We start from the raw sequence: 16196 nt of genomic DNA, 5'->3' as shown, positions 1-16196 counted from the left end.
ACTGTTCAACAATAAAAAGGAATAAACTACTGAAACATGTTGTAGGAGGAACCTCAAAAATGTTAAGTGAAAGAAACCTGATACAAAAGACTACATATTGTATGAAATTTACATGAAATCTCCAGAAAAGCCAATTCTATAGAGACAGAAAGCAGATTAGTGGTTGCCTAGAACTGGAGATGGGATGAAAGACTGACTGAAAACAAAAAGCTGTTTGAGGTGATGGAAATGTTCTTAAACTGTGTTGTGGTGATAACTGCACAGCTTTATAAATTTACTAAAAACCATTCAATACTTAAAATGGGTACATTCTATGGCATATCAATTGCACCTCAATAATCTATGAGTCCACACTGATAATCAAAAAAAGGGGGTTGGGGAATGGGAGAGAACTTTGTGGATGACCACCGTACCAATGTGTTAGTCTGAAAATTGGAAATGGCAGCAAAAGAATCAAGCATTCACCTTGCTACGTCAGTTGAAACTGTGGATATTTCTAATTGTAGGAGAATGCTTTCAATAAGTGTAGAAGAAATGATAAATTTAGGAAAACATTGTTTTGAAAACCCAATAAAATAACTGATTCAGACAACAATAATTTCTGAATGTTAATACCACTAAGCAAAAGGACTGAAGGACCAGAATATTTAACTAGTAGAAAAGTATAACCCCACAATTTACTTCTAACTGTAAAGGGAGAAACATATCTTTAAAATGAAGAGATCTGATGATCATCTCTTTAGCCTATGGGACAAATTTTGCAACCTTAATAGTAAAACAACATGACATTAACATTTCCTGACGTAACATAATATGAAGTCCACAGCACCATTTATGAAGTATTCTAGTCAAAAATGTTTGATCTGAATCTAATTAAGCCTTTAGATCAAAATCAGCTTACCAAAATACATATGGTAGAGGAATACACAACTCTTTGAAAAAGCAATCAGATAAATCTGTGAGACACCCTAAGAGACAACTGGCCTGGTCTCCTCAAAATGTCTTACATTAAAAAATTAAAGTTGAGGGAATGTTCTACATTAGAAGAGACTAAATGGATTTAATAGTCAACACACACATTAACTTATATCTTGCCAAAAAAAAAAGCACACACACAACCAGTGAATATAGGGATTGAGTATATAGATATGCATGTACTATCACTTCAATTTTTCTATAGGTTTGATCATTTTTTTAATATAAAGTTGAATAAAGGACAAGAGATTAAGAACAAAGGAAAAGAGGAAAAAACAATCACAAGATTTTAAAAGCAGGGAAGAAGATGAACAAAATAACTTAGGAAACAGAGGAAGGATTACCCCATGCCAGTAGCAGAGAAAGCCAAGAAACAATCTGATTAATGTTACTGAGTTCTTAAATGGTATGACCAGATGCCTATGGAAACTGGATTAGGTAAATGTTCAACACTGACAAAATGTGGTCCACTGGAGGAGGGAATGTCAAACCCCTCCAGTATTCTTGTTGTGAGAAAGCCATGAACAGTATGAAGGGAAAAAGATATGATGCTGGAAGATGAACCCCCCAGGTCAGAAGGTGTCCAATATGCTACTAGGGAAGAGGGCAATTACTAATAGCTCCAGAGAATGAAGAGGCTGGGCCAAAGCAGGAATGATGCTCAGCTGCAGTTGTGTCTGGCGCTGAAAGTAAAGTCCGATGTTGTAAAGAACAATATTGCATAGGAACCTGGAATGTTAGGCCCATGAATCAGGTAAATTGTATGTGCTCAAGCAGGAGATGGCAAAAATAAACATCGACATCTTAGGAATCAGTGAACTAAAATGGGTGGGAATGGGCAAATTTAATTCAGGTTATCATTATATCTGCTATTGTGGGTAAGAATCCCTTAGAAGAAATGGAGTAACCCTCATAGTCAATAAAAGTCTGAAATGCTGCACTTGGGTGCAATCACAAAAACGATAGATCTTGGCTGTTTCCAAGGCAAACCATTTCAACGTCACAGTAATCCAAGTCTATACCCTAACCACTAATGCCAAATGGTTCTGTGAAGACCTAAAAGACCTTCTAGAACTAACACCAAAAAATGATGTCTTTTTTATCTTAGGGGATTGGAATGCAAAAGCAGAAGTCAAGAGATACCTGGAGTAAAAGGCAAGTTTGGCCTTGGAGTACAAAATGAAGCAGGACAAAGATTAATAGAGTTTTGTCAAAAGAACACGCTGGTCATAGCAAACACCCTCTTCCAACAACGTAAGAGACAACTCTACACATGGACATCACCAGATGGTCAATACTGAAATCAGATTGATTATATTCTTTGCAGCCGAAGATGGAGAAGCTCTATATAGTCAGCAGAAACAAGACTGGGAACTGACTATGGCTCAGATCATCAGCTCCATATTGCAGAATTCAGGCTTAAATTGAAGAAAGTAGGGAAAACCACTAGGCATTCAGGTATGACCTAAATCAAATCCCTTAATGATTATACAGTAGAGGTGATAAAAAGATTCAAGGGATTAGATCTGACAAATAGAGTACCTGAAGAACTATGGACAGAGGTTCATAACATTGTACAGGAGGCAAAATCACAACAAGAAAAAAAAATGCAAAAAGGCAAAGTGGTTGTCTGAGCAAGCTTTACAAATAGCTGAAAAAAGAAGAGAAGTGAAAGGCAAGGGAGAAAGGGAAAGATATACCCAACTGAATGCAGAGTTCCAGAGAATAGCAAGGAGAGATAAGAAAGCCTTCTTAAGCGAACAATGCAGAGAAAGAGAGGAAAAGAATAGAATGTGAAAGACTAGAGATCTTTCCAAGTAAATGATATACTAAGGGAACATTTCATGCAAGGATGAGCAAGATAAAGGAAAGAAACAGTAAGGAACTAACAAAAGTAAAAGAGATTAAGAAGAGGTGGCAAGAAGAACTATACAAAAAAGGTCTTAAAGACTGGGATAACTACAATGGTGTGTTCACTCAGAGCCAGACATCCTAGAGTGTGAAGTCAAGTAGGCCTTAGGAAGCTTACTACAAACAAAGCTAGAGGAAGTGATAGAATTCTAGCTGAAGTATTTCAAATCCTAAAAGATGGTGCTGTTAAAGTGCTGCACTCAATATGCCAGCAAATTTGGAAAACTCAGCAATGGCTATCAGACTGGAAAAGGTCAGTTTTCATTCCAATCCCTAAGAAAAGTGAAAGAAAGTGAAAGTGAAGTCACTCAGTCATGTCCGACTCTTTGTGACCCCATCGACTATAGCCTACAGGCTCCTCTGTCCATGGGATTCTCCAGGCAAGAATACTGGAGTGGGTTGCCATTTCCTTCTCCAGGGGATCTTCCCAACCCAGGGATTGAACTCCAGTCTCTCGCATTGCGGGCATATGCTTTATCCTCTGAGCCACCAGGGAAGGAGCTACAATCCCAAAGAAGCACAATGCCAAAGAATGTTCAAACTATTATACAATTGCACTCATTTCACATGCTATCAAGGTAATGTTCAAAATCCTTCAGGCAAGGCATCAGCAGTACATGAACCGACAACTTTCAGATGAATAAGATGGGTTTAGAAAAGGCAGAGGAACCAGAGATCAAATTGCTAACATTTGTTGGATCATAGAGAAAGCAAGAGAATTCCAGACAGACATATACTTCTGCTTCATTGACTATACTAAAGATCTTGACTGTGTGGATCTCAACAAACTGTGGAAAATTCTTAAAGAGATGGGAAAACCAGACCTTACCTGTGTCCTGAGAAACCTGTATGCAGGTCAATAATCAACCGTTAGAACTGGAGATGGAACAACAGAATGGCTCAAAATTGGGAAGAGAGTATGACAAGGCTGTATGGTGTCACTCTGCTTATTTAACTTCTATGCAGAGTACATCAAGCAAATGCCGGGCTGGATGAGTCACAAGATGGAATCAAGATTGCCAGGAGAAATATTAATAACCTTCGATATGCAGATGAAACCCTTCTAATGGCAGAAAGTGATGAGGAAGCAAAAAGCCTTTTGATGAGGGTGAAAGAGGAAAGTGAAAAAGCTGGCTTAAAACTAAATATTCAATAAACTAAAATCATGGCTTCTGGCCCCACCACCTCATGGCAAACAGATGAGGCAAAGGTGGACGAAATGACAGATTTTATTTTCTTGGGCTCCAAAATCACTGTATGGACAGTGACTACAGCCATGAATTAAAAGACACTTGCTTCTTGGGAGGAAAGCTATGACAAAGCTAGACAGCGTACTTAAAACCAGAGATATCACTTTGCCAGCAAAGGTCCATATTCAAAGCTATGGTTTTTCCATTAGTCATGTACCTATGTCAGAGTTGGACCATAAAGAAGGCTGAGAACTGAAGAATTGATGCTTTTGAATCATGGTGCTGGAGAAGACTCCTGAGAGTCCCTTGGACAGCAAGGAAATCAAACCAGTTGATACTACAGGAAATTAATCCTGAATATTCATTTGAAGGAATGATGCTGAAGCTCCAATATTTTGGCCACCTGACGGGAAGAGCTGACTCACTGAAAAAGACCCTGATGCTGAGAAAGACTGATGGCAAAAGGAAAAGGGGCAGCAGAGGATGAGATGGTTAGACAGCATCACTGATTCCCGGGACCTGAATTTGAGCAAACTCTGGAAGATACTAAAGGACAGGGAAGCCTGGAACACTCTAGTCCATGGGGTTGCAAAGAGCAGGACATGACTTAGTGACTGAACAACCACAACATGTTCAACAGTCTGTTTAAGAAGTTATTGGATCTCCTATGTACTATTTCCTATTACACAAACTATCCCAGCCAGGATACCATAAAGCAAGCAATAGAAGGGCAAAATACAAGAAAATCATCATTTTTCATAATAGTAAATCAACAAGTGATGCTGAAAACTGAAATAAGTTTTAAGTTGCAGCATGAATGTGATCTTTGAGATATGGAAGTAAAAACTAAAAAGATAAGTAAAAGAATTGAAGGTGATCGTCTCTGAAGAAAAGGCAATGGTTGTGGCAGACAGGAATGAACTGTGTTCATATGTGGCTCTTGAAATAATATGCATATATAACTTTCATTAAAATTAAGTAAAACATTAACAGTAACAACAAAAAGAGATACAGCTCCACTCCTATAGTGTTTATCTACTCTGTATATTGTCTATGATAAATCCTGGTCTATCATTTAGAACGTTCTCACAAAAATTACTTAGTATTTACTCAGATTGAATATAAATTATTTTGAATATTTGTCAAGTAAAACTATTCAAACAAAGGAAAGTTGACTACCACAAAAACTGAAACACTTTATTTTTCTTATTTTACACAGAAACTTGACTTATATTTACATAACTCTACTTTGGAATTCTTATTTAATATTTATAACAAAAACAGAAAATAACCATCTAACACAATTATATGCCTGGAAGTGTAATAAGCACTGAAACACAGAAATTATCCTGTATCAAAGATATCACAGTCTAAAGGGGTAGACAGTCAAACAAATATTGAAATATGACTGGTGCTAAGATAAATAAACTTACTACATTTATCTAACTGTAGAATATCTCTTACATATTGAATTCAAAGTCAAGGTTTAAACCTCCTGTTCACCCCGACTTACTTGCTGCAGGCTTGTGCAAGTTACTTAACTTCATGCCTCAGATTGTTCCTGCCTTCTGACAGCATATAGGAAACACTAACAGGCAAATTTATGAGTTTGTAAATGGCGTAAAATAAAATCCTAGAGCTTACAAAAATGGTAGCTCTAAATCTACCACATTAAGTATAAATGAACTAAACACTCCAAATAAAAAGGCACAGATTATCCAAATGGATAAAAATGCAAGACCTGATAATATGCTAACCACAAGAGACTCACCTTAAAGAACAGATAAAAATTAAAAGCTGGAAAATGATAAACATATAAGGATAACACTGTATTGTCTATATTAACATCAGAGAAAATTTCACAATTATAGACATAAAAGGAACATTGTTAATGATAAAAGGGTCAATTCATAAGGAAAAAATACTAATCATCGATATGTGTGTACCTAAGTACAGAGCTTCAAAATATATGAATTGAAAACTGACTGAAATAAAAGGAGAAATAAACAAATCTATAATTGTAATTGAAGATTTCAATATTCCTCTCTCAGAAACTGTAAACCAACTGGGAAGAAAATCAGTAAAGACAGAGAGTGCTTGAACAACACCTAACCAAACTGACTTTACTGATATTTATAGAACAGTATACCCAACAATTATAGAACAAACACTTTTTTCAAGTGTACATAGATCAGACAAAGGCAAATTATATTGTAATGGGATACCACTATACACACTAAAAACAAAAAGACAGATAATACCAAATATTGGTGAGTATATGAAGCAAATGAACTCTAATAGGTTGCTGGTTGGAGTAAAATGGTACAACCACTCTGGAAAAACGGCTTCTCAGTTTCTTCAAATTTAAACTTATACTTACCATATAATCCAGAAATCCCACTCTCAGGAATTTACCCAAGAGAAATTACAATGTATGTCAAAGAAGTCTTACACATAAATATTACTTAAATATTTACTTTTAATAACCAAAACCAGAAAACCCAAATATCTACCCTCAAATGAATAGGTAACAAAATGTGATATATTTATAAAATGCAATACAATTCAGCATTAAACAGAATGATCACTGATACATTCAATGACACAGTAGATTCTCAAAAACATGATGATGAGCAAAAGATGCCAGACACAACATTTCTGGGGGCTTGAATTCCTAAATCAAAGTGTTGGCAGGTTTGGTTTCCATTGAAGTCTCTCTCCTATGCTTGGGCTTCCCTGGTGGCTCAGCTGGTAAAGAATCTGCCTTCAGTGCAGGAGACCTGGGTTCAATCCCTGGGTTGGGAAGATCCCCTGAAGAAGGCAACAACTACCCACTCCAATATTCTACCCTGGAGAATTCCATGGACTATATAGTCCATGGAGTCACAAAGAGTCTGACATGACTAAGAAACTTTCACTTTCTTTTCACTCCTATGCTTACAGACCACTGCCCTCCTGCTGTATCTTCCTGTATCATTTCCTCTGTGCATATGAGCTCCTGGCATCTCCTTCTCTTCTTCCAAAGACAATAAGTCACACTGGCTTCAGTCCCCACCTCAATGTTTCATTTTAACTTAATTACCTTTAGTTACATTCCAAGGTCCTTGGAGTTGGGACTGGAACACATCCATTTGGACATAACAAGCCTCCTAATTGGACTTTCACCATTCAGTTTGGCTCTACTCTGCACAAACAGCAACATGATAACTTGTAAAATGCAAATCTGATAATTTTTTATCATAATAGTAATCCCCTGAAAACACTTCAGGGAGACTCTATTGTTCTAAGGATAAAGATCAAAATCCTCTAAGAAGCTTAAATAGTCTTACGATCTGTTCCTTGCTTACCACACTGGTGTTGTCTCCTGGCCACTTCCCTTTTCCATTCTAGGTATAGTCATTACATGCACAAAGCATTAGAACTGCTTTCATTTATTAAACAGTGCTGTGATCTTTGTTGTCAGGAAGGCTCTGCAAATGTTGTTTGTTCCCTCTTGCTTGATTTTCCTACTCTTACCCATCTTTCAATCCTCAGTAAGCTCATAGGTCATCTTCTCTGGGAAGCTCTCTTGACTACTCTCCTCATTCTCCAGCAGTCAGGCTCCTCATGTGCTCCCATAACATCCTCTATTCCATATCATAGCACACACATGACTTCGTAATTGACTGTATCCAGATTCCCCACTAAAATCTTAAAATGTAGTTCATTTCTTTTGGGTACCTGTAGTCTTGGTTCTCAATATGTATGTGTATTTTTTGCCACTCTACATTAACAACAGACTCCCATAAGTAAAATCATTCATGAAACTCACTATTTTAGTCTAGAGGCATCAAACACACAAAACATTGTACATGAGATTTAGGACAAGTCTTATTCATTAACAGGCAATGCTTGGAGAGGTGATAGAGGAATTAAAATAAGGAACTGTAGAAACCCTGACTCAGGTTTTCCTTCTTAGAAAATGAGTTAATTACTATAAACTGTCTATTTCAATAACTTTGAAATCAAATTAAATAATGCTAAAGAATATTTAGAGCTTAAAAAAATTACAATATAAAGTGTTCAGTTGCTCAGTCATGTCTGACTCTTTGTGATCCCATAGACTGTAGCCCACCAGGCTCCTCTGTCCTTGGGATTATCCTGGCAAGAATACTGGGTGGGTTGATATTTCCTCCTCCAGGGTTTCTCCCTAACCCAAGGGTCAAACCTGCGTCTCTTTCAACTCTGCGGATTCTTTAACACTGAGCTGCCTGGGAAGCCCCACAATACAAAGGGATAAATACAACTGATGTAAGCAGAATACTAATGCAATCACTCCCATTATTCCAATTACCTGTTAAGTTCATCCAGACATAAGCGCAGTGTTTCATAAGTTGTTAGAGCAATTTCACACTTCCTCTGTTTCACACGAATCAGTTCACTATCCTTTTTGTTACCATGTAAAATAGTGACTCTAAAATATCCCCAGGTGTCCAGCTCATCCTTCCAGTTGTAGAGGACAGAAAGAGGAGCAACTATTAAGAACATCTATAAGAAGAAGAAGAAAAATGTATGATATAATTTTTTAAATGAAAAAGAACCCCAAAGTTAAAACAGAATATCAACTATTCTATTCTTTGTTTTTCGACACTGTAGTTAATAAGTATAAATACAATTGGGCAACTGAATATATCTAACTTAGAAGACCATCAAACATTACTTTGTTGTTATTCTTATTATTAAGAAAAAAATAGATACCCAGCCCTGTCCAAAGTAACAGCTATTTTTTTATTTTCCCCCCCAAAAGGAGTTGAGGAATAAGAAAAAAATAATTCTCGGAAACAGAGAAGAGTATAATCACGATCCCAATATTAACTTCAAGGGCCACACTGGTAATAGAAATATGCAAAGCAGGCCAGGTTTTTTTCTTGAAACGTATGGTCTTCCAGAGCTCTCTTTCCGTTTCACTTTCCTAGTCCACTTCTTTCCCTCCTCTTTCAGATACTATCAGTTGATGACCTGGAAAATTAAAGCAATTAGAAGAAAACCTCCTCTTCTCTCACCACTAGATCAATAACCTACCTATATTTACTTCCATATACTCTGCCCTCCCATCTATTACCATGGGTGTACTGTCCATGTCCTTATTTAAAGACAAACTCTGAACTTACATAGTGGCTCCCATTACTTCCTGTCAACCTGAAGTCAATGCTGAAGAAACTGTCTCCAATCTGCCCAACATGATTAAATTTTGCTTTTTAACAGAACACATACAAACACAAACAAACATGTTCTAATATTTCTCAATAAATAAAACAAATCAAATTTACTGTTCTCAATAAAACAAAACAAATTAAAAAAATTCTTCCTACATCTCTCTCAAGCTATTAAACCTATATCTCTCTCAAACTCTCACCCATTACTTTACTTTCTTTATAGCAATGATCCTCAGTAGTTATCAGTACGTACTCTCTCTACTTAATCTCTTCCTGTTCTCTCTTAACTCATGTAAGTCCTAACCCATTGAGAGTAACAACATATATCTGTTTAGTCTTCAAATAAATGTTTTGGGGTTTCACTGACCTTTCTTATACCAATCTGAAATCCTGCTGTCATCAACCATTTTAATTTCTAATGTTTTTATCTCTTACTGTTACCACTGTTTCTGAGCTATTATCTTTAATAGAGTTTAAGTAAGTTTCTTTCCTAAAGTTTTATACTTGGTCCTACTGATAAAGATGAACTAATTAAACATACTGCAAATTTTCAGTTTAACAAAAAATAAACTACTACTCTAAATCCTACACTCTCTTCTATGAAGCATTTCAGCTGGGCCATTTATCAACTGTAAGATATCAAGTCTGTGACTTTGTTTTAGAAACAGAAAAATGAAAAAGAACAGAAGATTAATCCTCAAATAGTTTTGTCTTCTACTTGGAATTCACTCTATGAATTCCATTTTTCTCCTTCAGTAAAAAATTGGGGCTACAGGTAAAAAGCTCCTCCTACCCTATTTTCAATATTACGCAATGAAAATGTTATCCAAACACCATCTGAGTGCTTTGAGCAGTTTTCCACTTGAGGGGTCATTCACCAAAGGTGTCAATGAATGTAAAGATTTCTAGAACCAGCTTTAAGATTCCAACAGAAGTTTAAAAATTAAGACATTCCTTATAGACATTACTGATCTTCAAAATTGTGAAAAGTAAATCAAATGGGTCAATAACTAATTTTAATACTAAAAGAGGAAAGAGAACTGAGCTATGCCATTTGCAAAGTCCAGATAAAGTATAAAAGAAGAATAACTTGAAGTATTTACTACCATGTTGTGAAGAATACTTAAATTAATAAGCCTTATTTAAGCAAAGGATGCCAAAACAATAAAATGGAAAGAATTGTCCAACTGCTAAGTCACTAATTACAAAGCAACTCCATTTATTCTGAAGTCAATAAACAATTTTACAAAACTAGGTCTAAAATGTAATATAAATAAAATTTAAATTTGCCCACTCGAAGTTATTATGAAATCAACAGAGGACACATTTAACAGTACAACTACAGAATATTAAATTACTTTTATCTCTTTCAACAAATTTAGTTCAATTATTAGGGTACATGCTTTTAAAGTTTCATTCTTTGTGTACTATTGCTTTAGAAAAATGATGTGTTATATACTGTGACAAAATACCCAAAGATGTTTTTCATGTGTGATGATTTTTTTGGTAGAAGTAGTTATAGTATTAACAATTACCAGAACCATTTCTGAGCACTTACTATGTGCTAAGGACAGTGCAAAGTAGCTGACAGATCTTAACTCAAGAATTTTACATAAAAGAGGTTATAAAGTAGAAATATTTTATCTTTCCTTTTTAGAGATGATAAAACTAAGGTGTAGAGATGTTAAATAATAAGCCCAATGCCACAATGTTATTAAGTAGCAAGATGAACCCATGCCTGTATAATTCCAAAGCTCTTAACCAACAACAATACATCATGTTCACATCTTAAATAAGAAAGCCTATGACCTTGAGACACGTAACTTTCATATTTACCACTGTAACTACAGTATTTTGTGCTGTGCTTAGAAAACAAAGGTGTTCAGTTGATAAATAAATTAATGAATGAGGGCATGTGTCAATGGCAAGGTAGGAAGAGGACTGTATATTCAGAGGACAATGACCAACCACCAGAGCCAAAGCAAAAATTTCATACTGGATGAAGTGATACATCAAAATGAAAAATAAAATGTACCTACATTGAGAGAACTTACAGACCATAAAATTGGAATTTTTACCATTTAACTCAAAGTTCTAAGGCGTATAACCTAATTCTTTCAAAAATGTCAAATCTAATTAATTTACATGCTAACTATGCATAATCTTTCCCTTGGTATATTCTGGTGATTTAATATATGGAAATGTAAGTTCAGAATCCACTCCAGGAACCTCTCCAAAACCTTTTTAGAAAAGCAGCATAATAGTAATACTAAAATTTGACAAATACTCTAACAAAGTGGCAAGTTATAGATGGATATCAGATCAACTTCATACTGTTCAGATCAATGGTTGGCAAAACAATAAATATCACCTGTTCCAATTAAACAGAATAAACTAAACATGAGAAAGGAAATGACAAGTAAAATTACTTCCAATTAAACACAACAACAACAAACTGTGGAAAATTCTTAAAGAGATGAGAATATCAGACGGCCTGTCCTGTCTCTTGAGAAACCTGTATGCGGGTCAGGAAGCAACAGTTAGAACTGGACATGGAACAACAGACTGGTTCCAAATAGGAAAAGGAGTACATCAAGGCTGTATATTGACAACCTACTTATTTAACTTCTATACAGAGTACATCATGAGAAATGCTGGGCTGCAGGAAGCACAAGCTGGAATCAAGATTGCCGGGAGAAATATCAATAACCTCAGATATACAGATGACCCCACCCTTATGGCAGAAAGTGAAGAAGAACTAAAGAGCCTCTTAATGAAAGTAAAAGAGGAGAGTAAAAAAGTTGGCTTAAAACTCAACATTCAGAAAACTAAGATTATGGCATCTGGTCCCATCACCTTATGGCAAATAGATGGGGAAACAGTGGAAACAGTGGCTGACTTTATTTTGGGGGTTCCAAAATCACTGCACATGGTGACTGCAGCCATGAAATTAAAAGACGCTTGCTCCTTGGAGGAAAGGTTATGGCCAACCTAGACAGCATATTAAAAAGCAGAGACATTACTTTGCCAACAATGGTCCATCCTGTCAAAGCTATGGTTTTTCCAGTAGTCACGTATGGATGTGAGAGTTGGACTATAAAGAAAGCTGAGAGCCGAAGAATTGATGCTTTTAAACTGTGATGTTGGAGAAGCCTCTTGAGAGTCCTTTGGACTGCAAGGAGATCCAACCAGTCCATCCTAAAGGAATCAGTCCTGAATATTCATTGGAAGGACTGATGCTGAAGCTGAAACTCCAATACTTTAGCCAGCTGATACGAAGAACTAACTCATTTGAAAAGACCCTGATGCTGGGAAAGACTGAGGCGGGAGGAGAAGAGGACGACAAGAGAATGAGATGGTTGGATGGCATCACCAACTCAATGGACATGAGTTTAAGTAAATTTGGGGAGTTGGTGATGGACTGGGAGGCCTGGCATGCTGCAGTCCATGGGGTCGCAAAGAGTCAGAAACAACTGAGTGACTCAACTGACCGAAAACAGAATAAACAAAACATGAGGCTGGAAATGACAAGTAAAATTATAACTTTTGAAGAAAACATAAATAAATCAAATAAATGAATAGTAAATCAACTATCAAGAATATTTAAGAATTAAGAAAGTCAAATCTAACAATACACATGGCACCTTAAATGACTCAGACCACACTGACTTAAAACTCACATACTGAACATTCCAAAAGCAGCACAATATATTCTTAAATTCCCATGGGACATTCTCTAGAAAAGATCATATGTTAAGCCACTAAAAAGTCCTAATATATTTAAAAAGGTTGAAATCATGTCAAACACATTTCCTGACGACAATGGTATGAAACTAGACATCAATTATACGAGGACTTCTCAATTCTATGAGCAACTCTATGAGGAAAGTTCAGTGATAAAAAGCCATCTCAAGAAATACGAAAATTTTCAAATATGCAACCAAACTCTATACCTTAAGGAACTAGAAAAACACACACTACAAAATGAAGCCCATAGTTATTAGAACGAGGGAAATAATAAAGATCAGAGAGGAAATAAATGAAATAGAGACTAACGAGGCAACAGACAAGGTTAATAAAACCAAAAGCTGATTCTTTGCCAATACAAACAAAAAATACAAAAAATTAGAAAACCTTAGTTAGACATAACAGAACGAAAGAAAGAAGGCTCAAACAAATAAAATCAGAAATAAAAGAGAACTTAAAGTGGATCGGTTCAGTTCAGTCGCTCAGTCGTGTCCGACTCTTTGCGACCCCATGAACCACAGCACACCAGGCCTCCCTGTCCATCACCAACTCCTGGAGTTCACCCAAACTCATGTCCATTGAGTTGGTGATGCCATCCAGCCATCTCATTCTCTGTCATCCCCTTCTCCTCCCACCTTTAGTCTTTCCCAGCATCAGGGTCTTTTCAAATGAGTCAGCTCTTCGCATCAGGTGGCCAAAGTATTGGAGTTTCAGCTTCAACATCAGTCCTTCTGATGAACATCCAGGACTGATCTACCTTAGGATGGACTGGTTGGATCTCCCTGCAGTCCAAGGGACTCTCAAGAGTCTTCTTCAACACCACAGTTCAAAAGCATCAATTCTTCGGCACTCAGCTTTCTTCACCATCCAACTCTCACATCCATACATGACTACTGGAGTAATCATAGCCTTGACTAGATAGACCTTTGTTGACAAAGTAATGTCTCTGCTTTTTAATGCTGTCTAGGTTGGTCATAACTTTCCTTCCAAGGAGTAAGTGTCTTTTAATTTCATGGCTGCAGTCACTATCTGCAGTAATTTTGGAACCCCCAAAATAAAGTCAGCCACTGTTTCCACTGTTTCCACTGTTTCTCCATCTATCTGCCATGAAGTGACAAGACCGGATGCCATGATCTTTGTTTTCTGAATGTTGAGCTTTAAGCAAACTTTTTCACTCTCCTCTTTCACTTTCATCAAGAGGCTCTTTCTTCTTCACTTTCTGCCATAAGGGTGGTGTCATTTGCATTTCTGAGGTTATTGATATTTCTCCCGGCAATCTTGATTCCAGCTTGTGCTTCCTGCAGCCCAGTATTTCTCATGATGTACTCTGCATAGAAGTTAAATAAGCAGGATGACAATATACAGCCTTGATGTACTCCTTTTCCTATTTGGAACCAGTCTGTTGTTCCATGTCCAGTTCTAACTGTTGCTTCCTGACTTGCATACAGGTTTCTGAAGAGGTAGGTCAGGTGGTCTGGTATTCCCATCTCTTTCAGAATTTTCCACAGTTTAATGTGATCCACACATGATGATTCAACATACGCAAATCAATCACATGATACACCATAGTGACAAAATGAAGAATAAAAATCATACAGTCATCTCAATGGAGCAGAAAAAGTATTTGAGGAAATTCAACATCCATTTATGATAAAAACTCAACAAATCTGGTACAGAGGGAACATACATCAACACAATAATGGCTATATATAACCAGCACACAGTTAAAATCATACTCAATGGTGAGAATTGAAAACTTTGTATGTAAGACAAGGAAAAAAACAGAGATGCCCAATTCTACAGCTTTTATTTCCATAGTACTGAAAGTCCTAGCAAGAGGGGGGAAAAAAATCCAAACCAGAAAGGAAGTAAATTGTCGCTATTTGCCAATGACATAGAAATACATAGAAAACCCTAAACATTCCACCAGAAAACTGAAAAAACTGATAGAAAAACTGAGCAAAGTTACAGGATATTCAATACAAAAATCTGTTCTGTTTTTATATGCTAACGACAAACTATTAGAAAGAGAAATTAAGCAAACAATCCCATTTATAATTGTATCAAAAAGGATAAAACAACTAGGAATAAATTTAAACAAAGAAATAAAAGACTTGTACACTGAAAACTATGAGACGTTGATGAAAAAATTTTTAATGTCATAAATAAGTGGAAGGAAAATCCATGCTCATGGACGAATAAATATTGTTAAGAAATCAATAAATGGTGCTGAAAAAACTGGATACCACATGCAAAAGAATGAAACTGGGCTACTATCTTATACCACACACAAAAATGAACTCAAAACGGATTAAAGATTTGAAACTAAGACCTGAAACCATAGAACTTCTGAAGAAAACATAGCCTATAAGCTCTTTAACATCTTGACAATGATTTTTTTGAACTAACACCAAAAGCAAAAACAAAAAAGCAGGACTACATCAAACTAAAAAGCATCTGCACAGCAAAGGAAATCAACAAAATGAAAATGAAATCTACTGAATGGAAGAAAATATTTGCAGATCATGTATATAACAAGGGGTTAATATCCAAAGTATATGAAGACTGCAATAGCAGAAAATCAAACAAGTAGCATCATTTGCAAGACAATAAACTAAAGAAATAGTGAATAGTAAGTAAAATACTGGAAAAATTTTTTGTCTAATCACCAATGAAATTGCAGCTGATTCTGGTATTATGATTGCTAGAAAAATCATCCTTCTCTGCCTTAATTTGATTATGAACTTTATATAGAATGACTAAAGTTTTACCATACAAGATTGTTTTACTAAACAAGATAGTAGTATTTGATTCATCTTCATAAAGACTGAGTTTCAATCTTAACAGCCTAAATCTAAAGAATCATTCCAAGAATTACTATTTGAAATGCAAAGTTTGTATCTTTTCCTCTAGGAATTTATTCTTGGCACAAAACCTCTATTTATCACATTCTTAGATGATTTATTCACCTCTGAAAATGTTAAAAATATATATAAGATGCATCGTGTAACACACATACATAACTCAAACTCATCACTCCTTAACTGGTAACATTTAAATTCATTAAAAGGGTATTTTTTAAGTGGTTCTAACATTAATTTTTCAGGATTCCACTGCAATTTTGGCATGAGCATAATAAATACAAGGAAATTTATTTCTCTTCCAGCTATTTCATAGA

At 35.9% G+C, this 16196-nt stretch overlaps 1 protein-coding gene across 19 annotated transcripts in view; it reads right to left on the bottom strand.

Annotated features, from left to right (window-relative positions):
• ERCC6L2 (ERCC excision repair 6 like 2) overlaps positions 1–16196 on the bottom strand; it is a 176592-nt gene that overhangs the window by 125871 nt on the left and 34525 nt on the right. For all 19 annotated transcript variants that reach the window (XM_081523003.1, XM_081522914.1, XM_081522967.1 and 16 more), the window contains exon 4: positions 8410–8603. In XM_081523003.1, the coding sequence (XP_081379129.1) occupies positions 8410–8603 (194 nt within the window). The remainder of the gene's footprint in view (positions 1–8409; positions 8604–16196) is intronic.

The sequence above is a fragment of the Giraffa tippelskirchi genome, chromosome 1 (genome assembly GCF_054371585.1).
Source record: "Giraffa tippelskirchi isolate mGirTip1 chromosome 1, T2T-mGirTip1v1.2.pri, whole genome shotgun sequence".
NCBI classification, from domain to species: Eukaryota; Metazoa; Chordata; class Mammalia; order Artiodactyla; family Giraffidae; genus Giraffa; species Giraffa tippelskirchi.
Note: the sequence above shows the minus strand (reverse complement) of the source record. Positions and strands in the feature narration are given on the sequence as shown.